General features: G+C 52.1%; 3 protein-coding genes across 3 annotated transcripts; 2 read left to right on the top strand and 1 right to left on the bottom strand.

The window, feature by feature from the left end:
• Window positions 1–570: 570 nt before the first annotated feature.
• On the bottom strand, window positions 571–3,269 carry LAESUDRAFT_725654 (MFS general substrate transporter). The gene is made up of 7 exons (XM_040908859.1): window positions 2,930–3,269; window positions 2,786–2,875; window positions 2,650–2,729; window positions 2,465–2,593; window positions 2,312–2,414; window positions 2,091–2,257; window positions 571–2,021 (listed from the first exon to the last, which is right to left on the bottom strand). Exons 1-7 carry the CDS (start codon window positions 3,156–3,158, stop codon window positions 951–953), a joined length of 1,869 nt encoding a protein of 622 aa, XP_040764644.1. The 5' UTR covers window positions 3,159–3,269; the 3' UTR covers window positions 571–950.
• A 183-nt stretch (window positions 3,270–3,452) lies between these two features.
• Window positions 3,453–4,745, top strand: LAESUDRAFT_812562 (uncharacterized protein; the record flags this gene model as incomplete). The annotated part of the gene is made up of 4 exons (XM_040914418.1): window positions 3,453–3,871; window positions 3,935–4,049; window positions 4,110–4,164; window positions 4,219–4,745. Exons 1-4 carry the CDS (start codon window positions 3,714–3,716, stop codon window positions 4,743–4,745), a joined length of 855 nt encoding a protein of 284 aa, XP_040764643.1. The 5' UTR covers window positions 3,453–3,713.
• A 1,734-nt stretch (window positions 4,746–6,479) lies between these two features.
• Window positions 6,480–16,429, top strand: LAESUDRAFT_714028 (polyketide synthase; the record flags this gene model as incomplete). The annotated part of the gene is made up of 32 exons (XM_040907033.1): window positions 6,480–6,537; window positions 6,598–6,755; window positions 6,813–6,913; window positions 6,973–7,052; window positions 7,106–7,147; window positions 7,199–7,495; window positions 7,557–7,893; window positions 7,954–8,153; window positions 8,207–8,302; window positions 8,359–8,909; window positions 8,966–9,532; window positions 9,586–10,002; window positions 10,055–10,440; window positions 10,499–10,625; window positions 10,691–10,711; window positions 10,768–10,812; window positions 10,862–11,030; window positions 11,087–11,285; window positions 11,339–11,514; window positions 11,567–12,109; window positions 12,168–13,122; window positions 13,179–14,064; window positions 14,117–14,342; window positions 14,398–14,508; window positions 14,564–14,652; window positions 14,705–14,785; window positions 14,820–14,946; window positions 14,999–15,268; window positions 15,320–15,688; window positions 15,740–15,897; window positions 15,959–16,112; window positions 16,164–16,429. The coding sequence occupies 32 exons, from the start codon at window positions 6,480–6,482 to the stop codon at window positions 16,427–16,429; spliced, it is 8,262 nt and encodes a 2,753-aa protein (XP_040764642.1).
• Window positions 16,430–16,847: the final 418 nt, after the last annotated feature.

The following is a 16,847-nucleotide window of genomic DNA, read 5'->3' as shown; positions in this document are numbered from 1 at the left end:
ATACGATTACAAGCCCTGTCTAGCATCAGTGACAGGCCCCATCAACGCGCCACTCGTGCTCAATCGTCAGACAGCTATCGGTAGCTGCTCCGAGAGAAATTCCGTGTTGTGCATAGTTCGAGAACCTTGGACATGTTCTGATGCAACGGCCATGCCTGGTGGAACTGGATGTGGATGCTGCAGGAATGCGCATGAGATTTCGACGCTGGCGCTAGCCTTCGCATACGGTCACGTGCTGTAGGAGCGACGCGTCGCCGCTCGCGCCACAAGCGCGTTTTGATCCAGATTCCACCTTAATTGGTCGGCTTGCAGCCATGAGCGTACGTGAGCGTAAGGAAGGCTCATCCGATATCTATATATGTGTCATTAGACATCTGAGGCTGTACGGCTGCCTAGAAGGTACTCGTTCCAAGATGGACAACGGTGTGCACTGAGCAGTCACGGGGCGAGTGGCAAAAACAGATAGCTACCATCCGCAAGCCATGCCAGCTGACGAGTGCCAATTCGGTATGGTGAAACGCAGAAGCCAACATGAAGCGCTAGCACTGACAGCAGAGGAAGGTAATCCTGGTGGCAAATGCATCACACCATCTTTCACGAACATGGGACGTACAAAATTATCGTATCAGAGTTGCTATTGAGCCGTCAAGTCCGTCAAGTCAATCGCGTAAATGTATCAGCATTATGTTGGAGGGCGTTACGATATCAAGAAATCTAGCTAAAGTCGATAAACATATTGGAGGCGAAACTGGATTCACAGAGGCGAATGCAGAAGGGATGTGCTACCCACCAAGATAGCGGCATGAAATATCTACTTCACCGTCACAAAACGCCGAACTCCTAGAGATGTTGACCATGCAAGAAGATACTTTAATAGTAGACGTCCCTATACGCAGATCCAGCTCCCACAGGAGGCGTCATTCTAAGGCGAGGTATAAACTTGACTCGACTTAGACTCTACCATCTGCAGCTTCTTGATCGACGGAGGCCGACCGGCCTTGCACGGGATCCATCCTGGACTCGACCACCATCGGCTGAGTAGCCTGTTGATGCCTTTCGACGTCTGCAGACTTCTCTTGAGATGGCACGTCAACGTCAACTACCGTCTCGCCTTCAGGGCCCTGACTCTCTGCTGCTGCTCCCACGACCGGCTTCTTCCGTTCAAGCTCCGGAGGAAGCTTATGCTCCAGCGCAAACGTCGCCAGCGCACTCACCGCCAGCCACACTGCTCCCGCAAGAAACACCTTCGAGAACCCGTCGCTATACGCCGCCTGCACATATTCGCGTGCCGATGAGCTCAACTCGCTCATCACACCCGTCGGGTCCTCTAGGATAGCTTCCCGGAGCGCCGCACTAGCCAACGGGCTATCCGTACCTTCGAGCATGTTCAGCTTGGCCTCCACGCGGCTGTTGAGGACCGCGGTGGAGATGGAGATGGCGACGACTCCGCCAAGTTGGCGCGCGAACGACTGAAAGCCTGTCGCGGAGGCCAGGTCCGGACGGTCCGTGGAGAACTGCACGATCATTGTGGATACGGGGATAGTGATACCAACTGAGTAGCCGATGAGTGCCTCGAAGCCGTATTGCTGCGGGAAGCGGGTCTGTGCGGTCAGGATGGTAAGGAGACCACACCCGATGGCACCGACGCAGGATGAGAACCACATCAGGAGAAGGTAGCGTCGGGTAATCATGACTATTGCGCCAGATATGAAGGAGACAACGCCAACGAGCGTAAGCTGAGGGAGCATGCGTACGCCAGAAGTGATGGCAGAGAGACGGTTGACAATCTCCATCCGTTGCGGGAGGTAGATAGTCACAGTGTAAAAGCCAGCACCGAGGCACAGCGTGAAGAGAATGATGAACGCAAAGTTGCGACTACGAAATAGTCGCAATGGGACAAGAGGCTCTGGATGGCGGGTCTCGAAGTAGATGAACACGGGGACTATACATCCCGAGATGATGAGTGGAGCGAGGACCTTCGCAGATACCCAGGGATAGCCCTTCGTTCCACCTACTTGCAGCTGTTTGTGCAATCAGTAACCTGTCGTTGAGCCAATTATGATATCAAACTAGAAGTTGTGGATGCTTACACCGAAGCACAGGAGGACACTACTTGCAAGGAGCAAGAAGCTTCCGATCCAATCAAGACGTCGAGAGACCAAACGCCAGTCTTGATCGCGATAGGGATCCGACAGTCCATATAGCAGGAGAATTGTCCCAACGAACCCAATGGGTAGATTCACAAAGAAGATCCAGCCTAGATTGATCCCTCTAGATCAATTCGACACGTAAATCAAAAGCACCAGCTCACCCCAATGAGTGTGTGACACGATAGCTCCTCCTATTAAAGGGCCAGCAACGCTACTCAAAGCGTACACAACGCCGATCATGGGAGTGTACTTGGCTACCTCTTGCTAAAGTGCTAATTAGCAGCTTGTGAAGCAGGAGTCGTCGTGGAACATACCTTCGAAACAAAGGTACTTAGGGTAACGATCACAGCGGAGTAGATAGCCGAACCTCCGATGCCTTGCATTGCGCGGAAGACAATAAGCTGATTCATGGTCTTTGCGCCACCGCATGCTCCAGACCAGATCTGTCGTCGCCATCAGAATTATAACAAGAGCAGGTCCATTGCAGACGACATCGCACCATGAAGAAGATTGTTGATAACACAAGAACGGGCCTACGCCCCAGAATGTCAGTGAATTTAGATACAATAGGAAGGAATGCTGGAGGAAAGAGTGAACACCAGAAGTCATGTTACCGCGTAGAGTGGCACGAGTACCTGTGTAAGTGATGAGATACGCAGTAACAATCCAACTAGAGCGTGAATAATCATTGAAGTCAGAACCGATGACAGGCAATGCGACCGACACTGCATAACGCGTGAGAAGAGACTATATGCTGCAAAAGCATGGGGCAGGCGCACCTATAGTCGAGTCCAACGCTGAGATGAAGAGGACCAGCCCGAGGGCGGTAAGCACCACAATCCGCCTGTGTCCATTGATGTGGTATGCCTCTTCATTGAACGCGTCTGCTGGCAACGCGGGGGACTCATTCCGCGAACACGCCTCGTCTGCGGCCATGTTCTTCTCCATGGTCAAGTCCGGGGCTGCTGGCGCTTCAAAAAGCAGTTGGGGCGGGAGACAGTGCACCATGTTCGCTCAGATACAAGGCCGGGTCGTGCGATTGTCGGTGCAGCTGCACAGGCAATGAAACATGAGGCCTGAGAATACAAGGGGGACGAAGAAGTAGTGGCTGCATTATTTTGATGTACATGGGGCATGTCATCGAGGAGGCGGCGACCCATCGCGGCCAAGGTAGCATCGCGTGCTTACGTAACATCATCCATCCCCGATCGAATCTCGGCAATGGACGAGGCGCTTGCTAGAAACTCGGTGGCATACAGCCCGCCCAAACACCGCACTTGCTAGTCTATTCCCTTAATGTCTGCCTCACAAGTTCTTGTGTCCACGCTAGCTCGCCTTTCTTCATGTCGTGCCCTCCCATCGCCGGCCGCATCACATCGTGGCCTCATGTGCAGCAAGCTTTGCGAACAGCGCACACCAGTCGACCTCGACACAGTCCACGGATCAATTCCACCATGACTCAGCGGAGTCCTGTACCGCACTGCCCAGGCACGACCCGCATTCCGACCACCGCAGACCCCTCTAAGACGGTCAATATCCAGCATTGGGTTCGACGGGCTTGCCATGCCTCATCGTTTCGGGATATTCCCCGATGGGCAGCGCGTCACATATCGCTCGCACAAAGGTGCGGAAGATTTCGAGAAGCGCATCGTCGATGCTGGCAGCATAGATCGACCCACGCGATTCGTCATACTCTGCGTCTGGCAAGCTCACACCAAGCAGTGCGTTGCCCTGTTATTCATTGACTTTTCGATATTGATGGAAGTTTTCAAATATCTCATTAGATATGGGATGTCGTTTGTATTCAACAAGAACGTCGCAGAGTCCATCAACTACAACTGGAACCCGAAGGCAGACACGTCGTTCTACGTCAACGGCGGAGTTGTCGGCAAATCCAAGGTTAGCTGCGTTCGGGCTTTGATACGTTGCGACCCTTCCTTGCCATTCGCCGACCTCTAGACACCTTCACTCTTCTGCTTCCATCACATGAACGCCTTCGATGATCCTGTCACCGGTGACATTGTCATTGACCGATAACAATGTCATCAATTTGCTTCATCTCGACAAGCCGCGGAATCATTGCATGGAGAACCACATGCTAATGGGCCGGGCTCGTCGTTTCCGCCTTCCATTGCCTGCGCGCTCCTCGGCTCCTCTCCAGGTACAGGACGCCATCGTGAACTTTACACCCCCGCAGCCGCAGAGCATCGAGCTTCCCATCGTGGCGCCTTCCGTGTACCACAAGCCGTATCACTTCGCATATGGCATCAGCAACTCGATTCGAAGCTACACCATACCTTTCCGGATGGCATCATCAAGCTCGACATGGCCTCGTCCTCAGACGGCACTCCGGGCAGCGGGTCCAATGTCTGGCGCAAGCCCGCGCACACGCCGTCCCAGCCGATTTTCGTCCCGCCCAGACACGGGACGATTGAAGACGATGGCATACTTCTGAGCGTCACACTCGACGAGAATGCGATGCGGATCAGTATGGTTGTTCTGGACGCGAAGGAGATGACAGAGCTTGCTCGGGCTGAGATGAAGACCGTGTTCCCCGTCGATTTTCATGGAGTGCTTACGGCGCAGAAGTTATGATAGTTGCGAAGAGGTTCCCTTCTGTCCATGCTGGGATATGCGCTGTCGGCCGACACAGGAATTATCGCCTACACCTGCGTTGCATTGTATCAAGCATACATCTACAATCTAGCGATCTCTACATTATTTCTAGCCCTCTCCGCTGCCTATGTCGCCGTCATATCGGATCCGAATAGTCATGCTGAAACCTCCCACTAGTGTCAACATGCGTGCTGTCACTCCCAGGACAAATTGAGCAAGTACTATGCCAGAGAAGACCGCGTATCTGATTCGGCACTGCGATGTGTATATAGAGTTTGGCGCAATAAGGTGATCCTCTTCTACTATAGAAGCGTCACATCGACGTCAACGAGGCAGTGAAGGCTGCGGATCCGACCAGCGTGATCGTCCAGCTGGAGCCTGTTCAATCCGCATCTTTCAAGTCGCAATAGCCCTCGCGAGGCTAGTCTGCACTGCATTATCTGCCACTCGCATATCACACGGTGTTACGGGACGGTAGGGCTGCGGTCAACAACCTGATATGCAGCTTCGGGATGGATGGGCACTCGCCTGGACTGGGACATTCAATGATACATGCGGCATCTCTTGCCTACGTGCAATGCTTGCCTCGATGTGAGCATGCTTTATTCTCCATTTGGGAGGCAAGGATCGGGACTTCAAGCTCAAGCTTCAATGTCCTGTTAAACGGGCGCCAGTTTGAACCAGTTCCTCGGCGCCGTGTTCAAGTTGACCGGTGAAGGCCCGAAAGTATCTTCCGTGAAGAGTCCAAGCCGTGCGTACACAAATTTCAAACCCAAGCTCTTCTATTCTATGTCTCTTCGGATGTTCTGCGAGGTGTACCGTTGACAAGCAGTACCAGGTCTACTTTGGTCCTCCTTTCAGCTGATACAGGTCCTTCTCATGGCTGTTATCGATCTTCGGTGCACTTGTTCGACAGAATCAATTCGATTTTAACGGCAAAGGCAGTATCCGCCAGGCAGGCGATCAACGTCAACTTTGGTGTCGTACCCAGACCAATCAACTGCTCCTCGATTGATGGCCCTTGACATGATCCAGCGCCACCATTGTTGCGGCCCATCGGGGACCTTTCTATTATTTATTCCCACCGCAGCCAGCTTCAGCTATTCTTCTCTGACGTTACAGTGCCTGGTCTCAATCGGTATCTTTCGAAGGTGCAGCGGCCGCCGCATGCAATTGGTCTGATGTGATACACGAAAGTCACGCTTTTGGAATGCAGCTCTCAAGATCTCACGGCTCACGCGATTTGTCTTCCCCGCATCGCTGGGTGCGGCTTCACTCGTGTACGATTATTGGCCGAGGTCATGTCCGGCCATCCTAACCTACCTTGTTTAGTACGCAGCACTAATTCGATTTGGCGCAAGCGGACATCTGTCTCAACGCAGGCATGCATACCGCAGTGCGAGCATCGACGTGTCGGAAATGAGTTTTTAGGGCTTGGATCCAGTGCGCGAACGATATGGCAAGCATCGACGTGTCGGAAATGGATTTTAGGGCTCAGATCGAAGTGCGCGAAGGTATGACAGATGGACAGGGCGTGCGATCTCGACTTCTGCTGCCGTCTCAGGGCTAGTCAGTATCTTTCACAATATGTCATTACCAGGCGCTACTCAGAACTGATCGTATCTCAAAATTTCAGTCCGGCAATATTTAAGTGAAGGCAGACCGTCATGACCTGCTAGGTTCTCGTCCTTTCCTGCATACTGCATAGGCAAGATGGCAGCGAGACCACCCAGCTACACTAACCCTGATCCTCATGCGGTCGCCGTTATCGGTATGTCTCACAGTCATTTCACGTACGCTCGTTCTTGTGCTCACTGCACGCGACCCGTAGGTCTCTCTATCTCTGCGCCTGGTGGTGAGGCGCGCGGACTTGATACCGAAGCATTTTATGAATTCCTCAAGGGTCGTGGCTCTGGCATTATAACCGTACCTGCTGACCGCTGGAACGCCGAAGCCTACCATGGCACGGGCCCAGGCAGGATTTGCACCGTATGTGTTTGCCGTTCCGTGCGCTGCAGGTCAGCCAAACTGACTCCTGGACTTCAGACCAAGGGTGGATTCATCCCTGAGTTTTCGACCGGCGATCTTCAAGAATTTGGTATCACTCCAGCGGAGGCTACTCAAGTCGCTGTCACTCAGCTTGTTTCGTAAGTGATAAGGCATTCTCATCGGCAATGCCCGAGCATACGTTAATGAGCAATCTTAGGCTTCATCAAGCGTTCAACGCCTTGCAACGCAGTGGTGTCGACTACCGCGGCACAAACACTGGCGTGTACGTCGGGTGTGGTACGTATCGTGCATAGTATTAAATTAGAATTGTTCACATATCCTGTTCACAGCCGCCGGAGGCGCGCCTTTCGAAGACATTACTCAAGCTGGAGGTAGGTCGCGTGCTGTTTGTATTGCCGCGTCTCCGACTCATGTGCATTCAGCGTACTATATGACGGGCACATCGCTCTCCATCACTGCAAACCGTATCAACTACGTGTTCGACCTTCTGGGACCGTCTCTCCCTGTTGATACCGCGTGCTCTTCAAGTTTGACCGCTATGCATCTGGCAATGCAGGCGATCAGGAACGGAGAGTGTGACCAAGCCGTAGTTGCTGGTCTCAACCACATCACGACCCCTTTCGAGACATCATCCTTTAGCCAGCTTGGCGTTCTCAGTCCGGATGGCATCTCCAAGTCTTTCGATGATGATGCTAACGGCTATGCTCGCGCTGACATTGGTATGTATCCAATCTATCATGACACCGCAATCATTCATACTGACTTTCGCAATGTCCACAGCCAGCGCGGTGGTGATCAAGCGTCACGATCTTGCAGTGAGGGATAAAAATAACATTTTTGCCACGCTCGTCGGCACCGCGTTGACCTCCTGCGGTTCCATAATGGGCTCACTCACGACGCCTAGTCCAGAAGCCCAAGCACAGGCTATCCGTAATGCATACCAAGATGCCGGTCTCACGCCCTACCAAGCCGACTACGTTGAACTTCACGGAACTGGTACCGTCGTCGGAGACTCCTTCGAGGCCAACGCGGCCGGAGCTTTGATCTCAGAAGGAAGGGGAGGACGTGAGATTGTGATTGGATCGGTCAAGAGCAATATCGGCCATGGAGAGATGGGGTATGGAACTCATCCCTAACTATTCCTGATTGTCATTTTCTGACTATCAGTTTGTCCCAGTGCCTATATGAGCTCCCTAGTCAAGGTCGTAATGATGCTCGATAAGAGACAAATCCTGCCGAATGGTTACTTCCAAAAGCCATCGTCAAAAATCGATTTCCAGAAGTACAACCTGCGCGTGCCTGTAGAAGTCGAGAATCTGGTCGCTCACGATCCTGAACAAGGAATCATTGCATCGATCTCTAGCTTCGGTTTCGGTGGTAGGTTGATTGACTCACACGTTGCTGGCTTCGAGTTTTCATTTGTTTCCCAGGTTCGTGCGGTCACACTGTGCTACGCGAACACGAGCGACGCCCCGAGCATCCCGATGCTCAGACTCTCAAGGATGGGCCTTTCCTCTTTGCCATTGGTAAGCAAACTTTATACCAAATTTGACACTATCTCACCCAGTTGTTCTTCTCACAGGTGCGCTTTCACCAAAGTCTGTACGACCGTTGGAGCAGCGCTACAGAGAGCAGTGTGCGGAACGCTCTCCGCTTGCATTGTCCGCCCATCTTGGCAGCCGTGCGCGACAGATGCCATGGAGGACGTACGCAATTGCCGACTCTCTGGAGAGCGCTACGTTCCCAGACCCAGTACTCGTGGAGAAGCGCCCCAACCCCCTCGTATTATGCTTCTCTGGCCAAGGACCACAGCACTGGCAGCAAGGACGTGATCTCATGGCCGCGTACTCAGTCTTTCGCGAGAGTATCTATGCTTGTGACCGGGTTCACACAGCATACACTGGCAACTCGTTCTTGGAGGAGACCGGATTATTTATCGCAGATGCTCCAATATCATCTCCTCTTGCCAAGAGCTTAACTTGGCCAGCGAACGTCATCTCAGTCGCCATTACATTCTTCCAGATTGCCATGTTCGACCTTCTTATCTCTCTCGGTATCAAGCCAAACGCTATTGTGGGACACTCTATCGGAGAAACTGCCGTTCTATATGCCTCTGGGGCCATGCCTCGCGAGGTAAGTGTTCATGGCTTATGAGATATCAACAACGCTGACGTGGCGTTTGCGTTTAGATGGTCGTGGAGATTTCCATTGCTCGTGGACGTGCTCTTTCTATGGTCGACAATACCGGCGGAGGCATGGTCGCAATCTCTGGCTGCGACGCCGATGCTGTGCGCGACTACGTGGATGCCGCCTTTTCTCTCGCCGATTTGAGCAAGGAAGAAGCAAGCAAGCTCTATATGGCTGCTTTTAATAGTGCTACAGACATCGGTGTTTCTGGATCAGATTTCCTTGTCGATCTTCTGACGAAGTACATCGAAACTTGGGTGGACGGAGTTGTCGCGCGCAAGTTGCGCGTGAGTACGGCAGTGCATTCGCCTTTCGTGGACCCCTGCGAAGATGTATATCGCGCGGAGCTCGCCACGATCTTCTCTCGTTACACGGGACCGTTCGTTCCTGTCACTTCCACCATGTCCACGGTTACTGCTGAATTCAAGACTGGTGGATACACCATTGACTACCTCTGGCGCAACCTTAGACAGCCAGTTCTGTTTTCATCCGCTATTCCCCAACTTGTGAACAAATTCGGCGAGAATACTACGTTCGTTGAGATCTCACCTCATCCAGTCCTCTCTCAAGTACGTGGGACGTTTTTGAGCATACCAACCTTCTGCTGATCGAGTTCATGCAGTACATCAAGAAAATGGGAGCTTTCGATTCGTTGGCTACGACCACACGTCCTCCATCGGCGCGGCACTTGAAGCCCGGAGCTAAATGTCCAAAAGAGAATCAGACTCTCCTACAGGCCATGGGACAATTGCTTCTTTACGGCGTCAACTCGGTCAGTCAATCTCGTTCGAGACATGCAGCATGGGGTCTGATCATAAGGCTCACTCAGATCAATTTCTCTATCCTCAACGGTTGTCCCTCGGACTCGTTCGAAGGTCCTGCTTATCCATTCAATATGAAATTATATCCATTCGCTGCGCGAGAAGCGTCATATCTTCGCCGTTTACTCCCGGCCACTCGCCCTCTGAATTCTACTCGGCTCCGAGTCAGTCCTCAGCTGCCTGAACCATGGATGTCACATCATGTCATCGACCACTCCGTCAGTAGTTCCATGACCGAGTCCTCGCAGAATGCTGATGAGGTCCATATAGAATCTGATCCCTGCTGCCGCGTACATTGAGATGGCCCTCGAGTTTCCTGGCGTTACCCAAGTCTGGGATTGTCGCTTCGAAACGGCTTGTATCTTGGAGGAGGGCGTTCCGCCGGTCACCTTAGAGGTGGCGAAGGACGGTATTAATTGGTGGGTGAAGTCGTCATCCTCTTTGCAGACCATGCAGGGAGACCTGGAGTGGACTCGTGCCACACCTGAATTCGACACCACCCATGCGCACGGAAAGCTTGGGTATGGGGTTCCCGATCTGAGCATAGGAGGGTTCAAGAAAGTTGACGTCGCTGCCATCCTTGCGCGCTGTGTTTCTACTCACCAGCATGAGGAGTTGTACGCGGAACTGGAAGGTATCGCTCAATTTGGGTCTGAGTGAGTGTCTGCTTCATCAGGTATTCTTCGCACAGAGCCGTACTGAATGCTTTTATAGGTTTATGCGGGTACAGAAGGCGGCCATAAACGAGAATGAGGCCATTTGCTGGATCAAGGGTCACGCTGACGGATTAAATACGACTGACTATGTCTTCCATCCGGCCTTAATGGATGCGGTCTTCCAGGTATGCATTCCTATCGGCACGGCTCTGTATACTTGATTAATTACTGGTTTACTGAATACTTGCAGTCCGCGATAAGCTGGAATATGGTGAGTTTTGGAGTAGATACTCATGAGACCCCCTAACACGAGAGTTGTTGCACAAGCTGTATGACAAGATTAACGTCGGGGAAAAAGAGCGGTCCTTCTTGGTGAGTGAGTTATACTTATTAACTCTGGAAAGCGCTCATCAAGTTGTAGCTACCATACTCCTTACGGAGAGCCTACCGCGTTGACGGCCGTACCGACCCTATTGTACTCCCCGAAGAGTTCAGAACGTACTCCGTCCTCCTTGACTGGTCAGCCTATCACTGGACGTTCGATGCCTACGTTCTAGATGAGGATGACTCTGTGATCATTGCTTTTGAAGGTAACATGTTCATTATTAATCTGGATGCCGGCGCTCCTGCTGATTGCAATGCACAGGCCTTCACTTCGCACTCGTTAGCCAAGATGATCAATGGCCTACAGAACGATACATGATGTACTGGCAACCGCGAGCTCTTCCCACCACAGAACATGAGGGGATGCTGGTACTGGATAGAGCTACTGATGATACTGATTCGGTGCATATTCTGCGCCTTCTGGATCACTTGGCTCTGAAGTACACCTACGACACTTTAAGGTGAAAGCTATAGCTGGATTTTGTGACATTCGACATTGAACTCTCTACCATAGCACGTTGCCGGAGGACACCAAGCTGGCATCGTCAGACCGTGTGCGGTATCTCGCGTGGGCTAAACAGCAGGTGCAGAAGGCTGTACTTGGCGCTGTTCCCGAGATCGGTCCAGCCCTCCGCGACAAATACGCCAGTCTTCTGGAGCTCACCGAGCGCGTTGGGAAAGGGCAGAAAGGTTCTCATTTTCATGGACAGACTTTCGTATCAGCTACTCATTTCTGTCTCAGAAATTATGCAAGCCTCTACTGCAGCCGTTGAACTCTTGTTCCGCGACGACATCATGAGCAAGATCTATGAGCACCCTCCTTTCGTCGGTTGCATATTCGATAAGACGGTGGAACAGTTCATTGAGCTTGTGAAGGAGGCTGTGTCGGCTGGCAAGCGCGTCGTGCGGATTCTGGAAGTCGGTGCTGGTACTGGAAGGTTCACCGCTCTGCTTGGTCAAGCCATGGTGGATGCGAAACTCGATCAACAGTGCTACGTCGATTATGTCAGCACGGACATATCGATTTCGCTTGCCCAGGAGTCCACTGCCAAATCGCCGTGGCTTACGATGACCCCGATGGCGTTTGACCTCAGCGTGCCTATCGAGCAACAGAATGTGGATCCTGCGAGCTTCGACATCATCGTGGCTTTCGATGTCCTTCATGCCATTCCTAACATCCACGAGACACTGGTGCGGCTTCATGAGCTGCTCCTGCCCGGTGGCCATCTAGCAGTAATTGAACTCGATGGCAACTCTTTCGCTAACGGCGCCGTTGGCACCATATGTGGGTTCAGTTTCTCCTGTAGAGTGACCAATACTCTCGCTGACACTATGTACTTTAGGGATGGATTTCATCTTCGGCTCATTCGCTGAATGGATGGGCGTGCTGGATCAGCGCCCGGGAGCGACTCATTGCTCGCTGTCTCCAGCAGAATGGAAATCAGCTCTCCAAGCAGCTGGTTTCGCGGACACGCTTCTTGTGACGTCTTCTGGTCGCTCTGTTTCTCATATGGCATTTATCACGCAAGGCTCGCTTTCTCCGACTTCAACTTCCTCATCTCCCTTGCGTACTCCTTCTCCAGGACCAACGACGCCATTGAACCCTGATGTGGTCCCGAATGTCGTGAAGGTTCTGAGCGGCTCGTCATCCGATCTCACCGATGTCCTCGGACGGAGCAGCATCGACGATATGTTCTCCAAACAAGATGTCATTGAGATCTCTACGCCAGCACCTCCTATTGAAATCGTCTTGGGGCATGACCTCACTGTCGTTCGCCGCTTCACGGCGGGTGATGAGGTCTCCCTCGTTCAATTCCTCTCAGAATTGGATGCTACCAAACACTATGTGGTCTGGCTATACACGGACATGGAGGAGAGCAACCTCAGCCTCATTGGAATTGCCCGAACCATTCGCCACGAGTTCAGTTTATGGAAGATCATGATGGCTCTGTTCCACCCATCGTGGGATGCTGTTCAGCAGGAGGACTTCGTGTACGGCAAGCTCGTGCCTTTGAAATGGGTTGATGCGGAAGTCATCGTGGACGAGAGTGGAAACTTGCATGTTCCGCGCATTGTCAGTGCTCCTTCTCCCCCTCACGTCGAGCCGCGCGAGAATAAGGCTGTGGCATTTGATGAGTCTCGAATCTGGCGAGCTTATTCGGAGTCGTTGGGTCCGGACGACGTCGAAGTAACAGTTGCGTTCACGAGCCTCTCGCCAGCTTTCCCCGACTGTTCCGAGTTTTCTGGTAAAGTCAGCGCTGTTGGTTCTGGTGTACCTGTTGAGATGATTGGAAGAAGGTATGCATATACTTTGGTAGCCTTCTACGCCACTCATTGACATATCTTATGAACAGGGTATTCGGCGTTGCGGCGAGTCAACAAGGAAGTGTGATCATATGCAGCCGCTCGCAGGTAACAGAGGTTCCAGATGGGATGCATGCGTCGACAGCTGCTGCGATTGCTGGCCGTCTATTTTTCGTGTCCTCAGTGGTCACTAAGGCGCTCGCTTTCTGTGGTGCTCGGTCACCACGCATACTGTTGCACGCCGGTGTCTCCTCTCCCGCTGCCGTGGCGACTTACCTTTATCTCAAGGCGCGCGGCCTCGATGTCTTTGTCACAGTAACGGAACCCAGTACATTCCCAGTTTCCCCAAGCTCTTCCCCAGCCGCGCCCATCTTCTCTACCACTCCACTCGATATCTGGTCTTTCCGAGTACGCGAATGGGCGAAGAAAGGCATCGACGTCATGTTCAATTTCGACGGCGACCCAAGTGTAGCCAAGGAGACTCTCAGCCTCCTATCACGGAGAGGCACCCTCGTGCAAATCGGTGGAGAACTACCACACCGCATCCAGCGCGGTCACCAACTCGTCCTGGTCGACTACTCAACATTGCTTGACGAAGAAGAAATTGCAGAGTCTGCACTAGAATCCATTCAGCCCTCTCTCCGCTCCCTTATCGCACCGTCGGTGCATATTTTTGAGCTGAGTCAACTCGCAGTTGCTCAAGACAAAATCCGGTCTCAGTCCACCATTGATACTGCTATATTGGTGGATTTGCAAGATCTCAATCCGAAACTTCCCATCTTGCGTGGTGGCATCATCAAAGGCACGGCCGCTTTTGACCCTCGAGCCTCATATGTCGTGATCGGCGGCGTCGGCGGTCTTGGAGCCAATATCGCGCGTTGTCTTGTAGAGAACGGGGCTAGATATGTTATTTTAACTTCACGTTCTGGCGAGAATGTGAGTATAGCATATCGTCGTACCTTTGCTCAGCTGATCTCGTATTATCAAGACTTTCAAGGCCGGCCGCCTTATCCGCGAGAAGAAAATCATCACGTACCTGCGAAATATCCCTGGCGTGACGATAGAGATCCTCGCAGTGGATTGCCTCGATGTGGAGAAGACCAAGGCTATCTTCGCCAACTCGTCTCGTAGGATCGCTGGGGTTTTCTATGTCGCTGTCCGCCTTAATGATCAGCTTTTCACCAATCTCACCACGAAGGAGGATTGGAAGACTGGTATGGCCGTTTATCGTGTCAACCAGCTTCGTAACTGATGTTGTTCGTTCTGAAGTGTACGACGTCAAGGTGAAGGGCTTGAAGGTGCTGCTTGAGGCCGTCAATCCTAGTACTCTCGACTTCCTCGTCTTGACCAGTTCCATGGCCACAGTCAGCGGTTCTCCAGGTATTCAATGTTGTTACTACTATCATGCATCGCGGAGACTCACTGTGGCTCACAGGTCAGGCGAATTATGCGGCAGCACAGACGGAGATGGAAGAAATTGGCGCTCACCTTCCCAATACCGTTTCAGTCACAGTCCCACCGATCGTACGCGCTTTATTCACATTTTGTTCTGCAATTATTCACGTATGTACGGCAGACGGATGGTGGTGTATTTGTGCGAAGTATGCCTCCCGGCAACGCCCGAAATGCCGCCCTCGACAAGGCGAGTTTTTTCTATGTCTTCATCGAACGCACTCTAACTCTATGAACAGTATAAATCCTTGGGAATGTCTGGAATTCATGTTGCAGAGCATTGTGTCAATGCAATCTGGACGTTGAACACCAGCGCAGCCAATGCAGTGTACATCCCCCCAATGAACTGGAAGAAGGTCGTGGAGAGTATGTCCTCGTAAGATTATAAAGTTGTTATAATGCTGACAGGTTTTGATAGTTGGTATCCCTGAGTATCATTTCGCATCGTTGCGTCACCTCTTGGTGAAGGAGAACGCCGATGTCTCTGCTGCTAATGCATCGAATGAGCAAACGATCCGCGCAGCTTGTGCCACGGCTCTCTCTTTGAGCACCGAAGACGTTGAAGAGAACATTCCTCTCTCAAGCTACGGCCTTGACTCGTTGACCTCCATCCGTCTCAGTGGCATCCTTAAACAGTACTTCGATGTTACTGTTACTCAACTTCAGCTGCTCAGCTCATACATGACTGGTCAGTATTGAGCTTCTCAGCAGCGTATCCTGAACTGACATCATACGACAGTGGAGAAGTTGCAGGCGATGCAAGAGGAACAGCGCCTTGCATCTGCATCGGAGGCACGAAGTGCCGGCGCTTCAGGTGCTGAGTTTGACGCCACCGGCCAATCTAATCTCGAAAATGATATGGACAAGACCATCGTGCATCTCAACGACGTGACTGAAGGAAGGCCTTTCTTTATCCTGCATGGTGCTGGTGGTGGCGTCCTGGTGCTGCAGAAAGTTGCCCAGAAGGTGAACTGCCCTGTGTACGGTGTACAAGATACGCCCGAAGCTCCGATTACGGGTACCCTTGATCGTCTTTCTCGCTTCTACCTTTCTAAGATTCAGGAGAAGCAACCGCATGGGCCGTACTGTATTGGTGGTTTCTCATTCGGTAAGCAGGCGATCGATTGTATACCATCATCGTCACTCATGTCTATTGCAGGAACCTGTCTTGCCGTCCGAATTGCGCAGATGCTACTCGATGAGGGCGAAGAGACTGAGTTGCTAGTCTTGCTGGACGGGGCTCCGACGCTTTTCCACAGGCCTAATTTCCAGGTCTACACCAAGGATAGGATTGCGCAGGGTACGCTGCGTGAAGACGTATGTGATCTTCCTTACTGTATTTGTTCGCCCTTGACCAATGTGTCTCTTTCATCAACAGATCATGGAGGTCATTGCCGACATGTCCCACAGTGGCTCTCTGGACGGTGCAAATGAGATTACGTACCAATTCTCGGATCACTTCAGCAAGGTGTCCTCAGGCGGGTCCGGTCCTAAATGGGTTGCACGCTTCTGCAGGGCCTACGTCGCTCATGGTACGTCGCGTCCTGCTAATACACAGGGCGTATGGCTGACATGAATTCAAGTGCTTATGGGTGTCCGTGCAAGCATGGATGCGAACAAGCGTGAGGCAGACGGTTCGCTACACGAGGTCTGGCCGTCCAAACGGACAGTGCTCGTTCGCGCTGAGCAAGGTGTCTCCGCCCAGTCGTACACGGAAGGCGCGTCGAAACTGTTAGACCTCGAGATCTGGACGCCGGATGTCGAGCTACACGAGTTGCCTGGCACCCACTTCGGTATCCTTAATCCCGACTCTGGGTTGGCTGAGATCCTGAACGGCGTTGTGGCATGAGAATTGGGAGGAAGCGGTGAACGGATCCAGGATGCCAGCTTATATTCATCAGTATCGTGTGTTACCCTGTCTATCATCATATTCTCGAGCGTTTGACCTCTTGCATACTATACCTTCTCTGTTGTTGGTGTTGGAACGTTGTCTTAGTTAAACCGGAATTGACTATCGTGTGTTTTGCATGCAAGTTTCCGAGAGAATAGAGCTGAGTAGGGACACATTCTCCCTTTGAGCTACACCGTGCCAACACAAAGGAATGTTCGTGCATCCATTTTCTAGAAACTACTGATGATCATAAGACTCTTGAAAACGGCCTATGACAATCGTTCAACTACGAGCGAAGGATGACCCTCATCAGGTCACTACGGGCAGCCACCGTCTCTCACAACGCTTTGCAGTAGTTCTGCATCATAGAGATACA

This window comes from Laetiporus sulphureus (assembly GCF_001632365.1).
Source record: "Laetiporus sulphureus 93-53 unplaced genomic scaffold LAESUscaffold_18, whole genome shotgun sequence".
Lineage (NCBI taxonomy): Eukaryota > Fungi > Basidiomycota > Agaricomycetes > Polyporales > Laetiporaceae > Laetiporus > Laetiporus sulphureus.
Note: the sequence above shows the minus strand (reverse complement) of the source record. Positions and strands in the feature narration are given on the sequence as shown.

Coding starts and splice junctions, on each gene's coding strand:
- LAESUDRAFT_725654 (XM_040908859.1), bottom strand. CDS start 3,158: ATGGTGCACTGTCTCCCGCCCCAACTGCTTTTTGAAGCGCCAGCAGCC. Junction 2,594..2,649: donor TATCAACAATCTTCTTCATG/GTGCGATGTCGT, acceptor TGGCGACGACAG/ATCTGGTCTGGAGCATGCGG. Junction 2,022..2,090: donor GTGTCCTCCTGTGCTTCGGT/GTAAGCATCCAC, acceptor TTGCACAAACAG/CTGCAAGTAGGTGGAACGAA.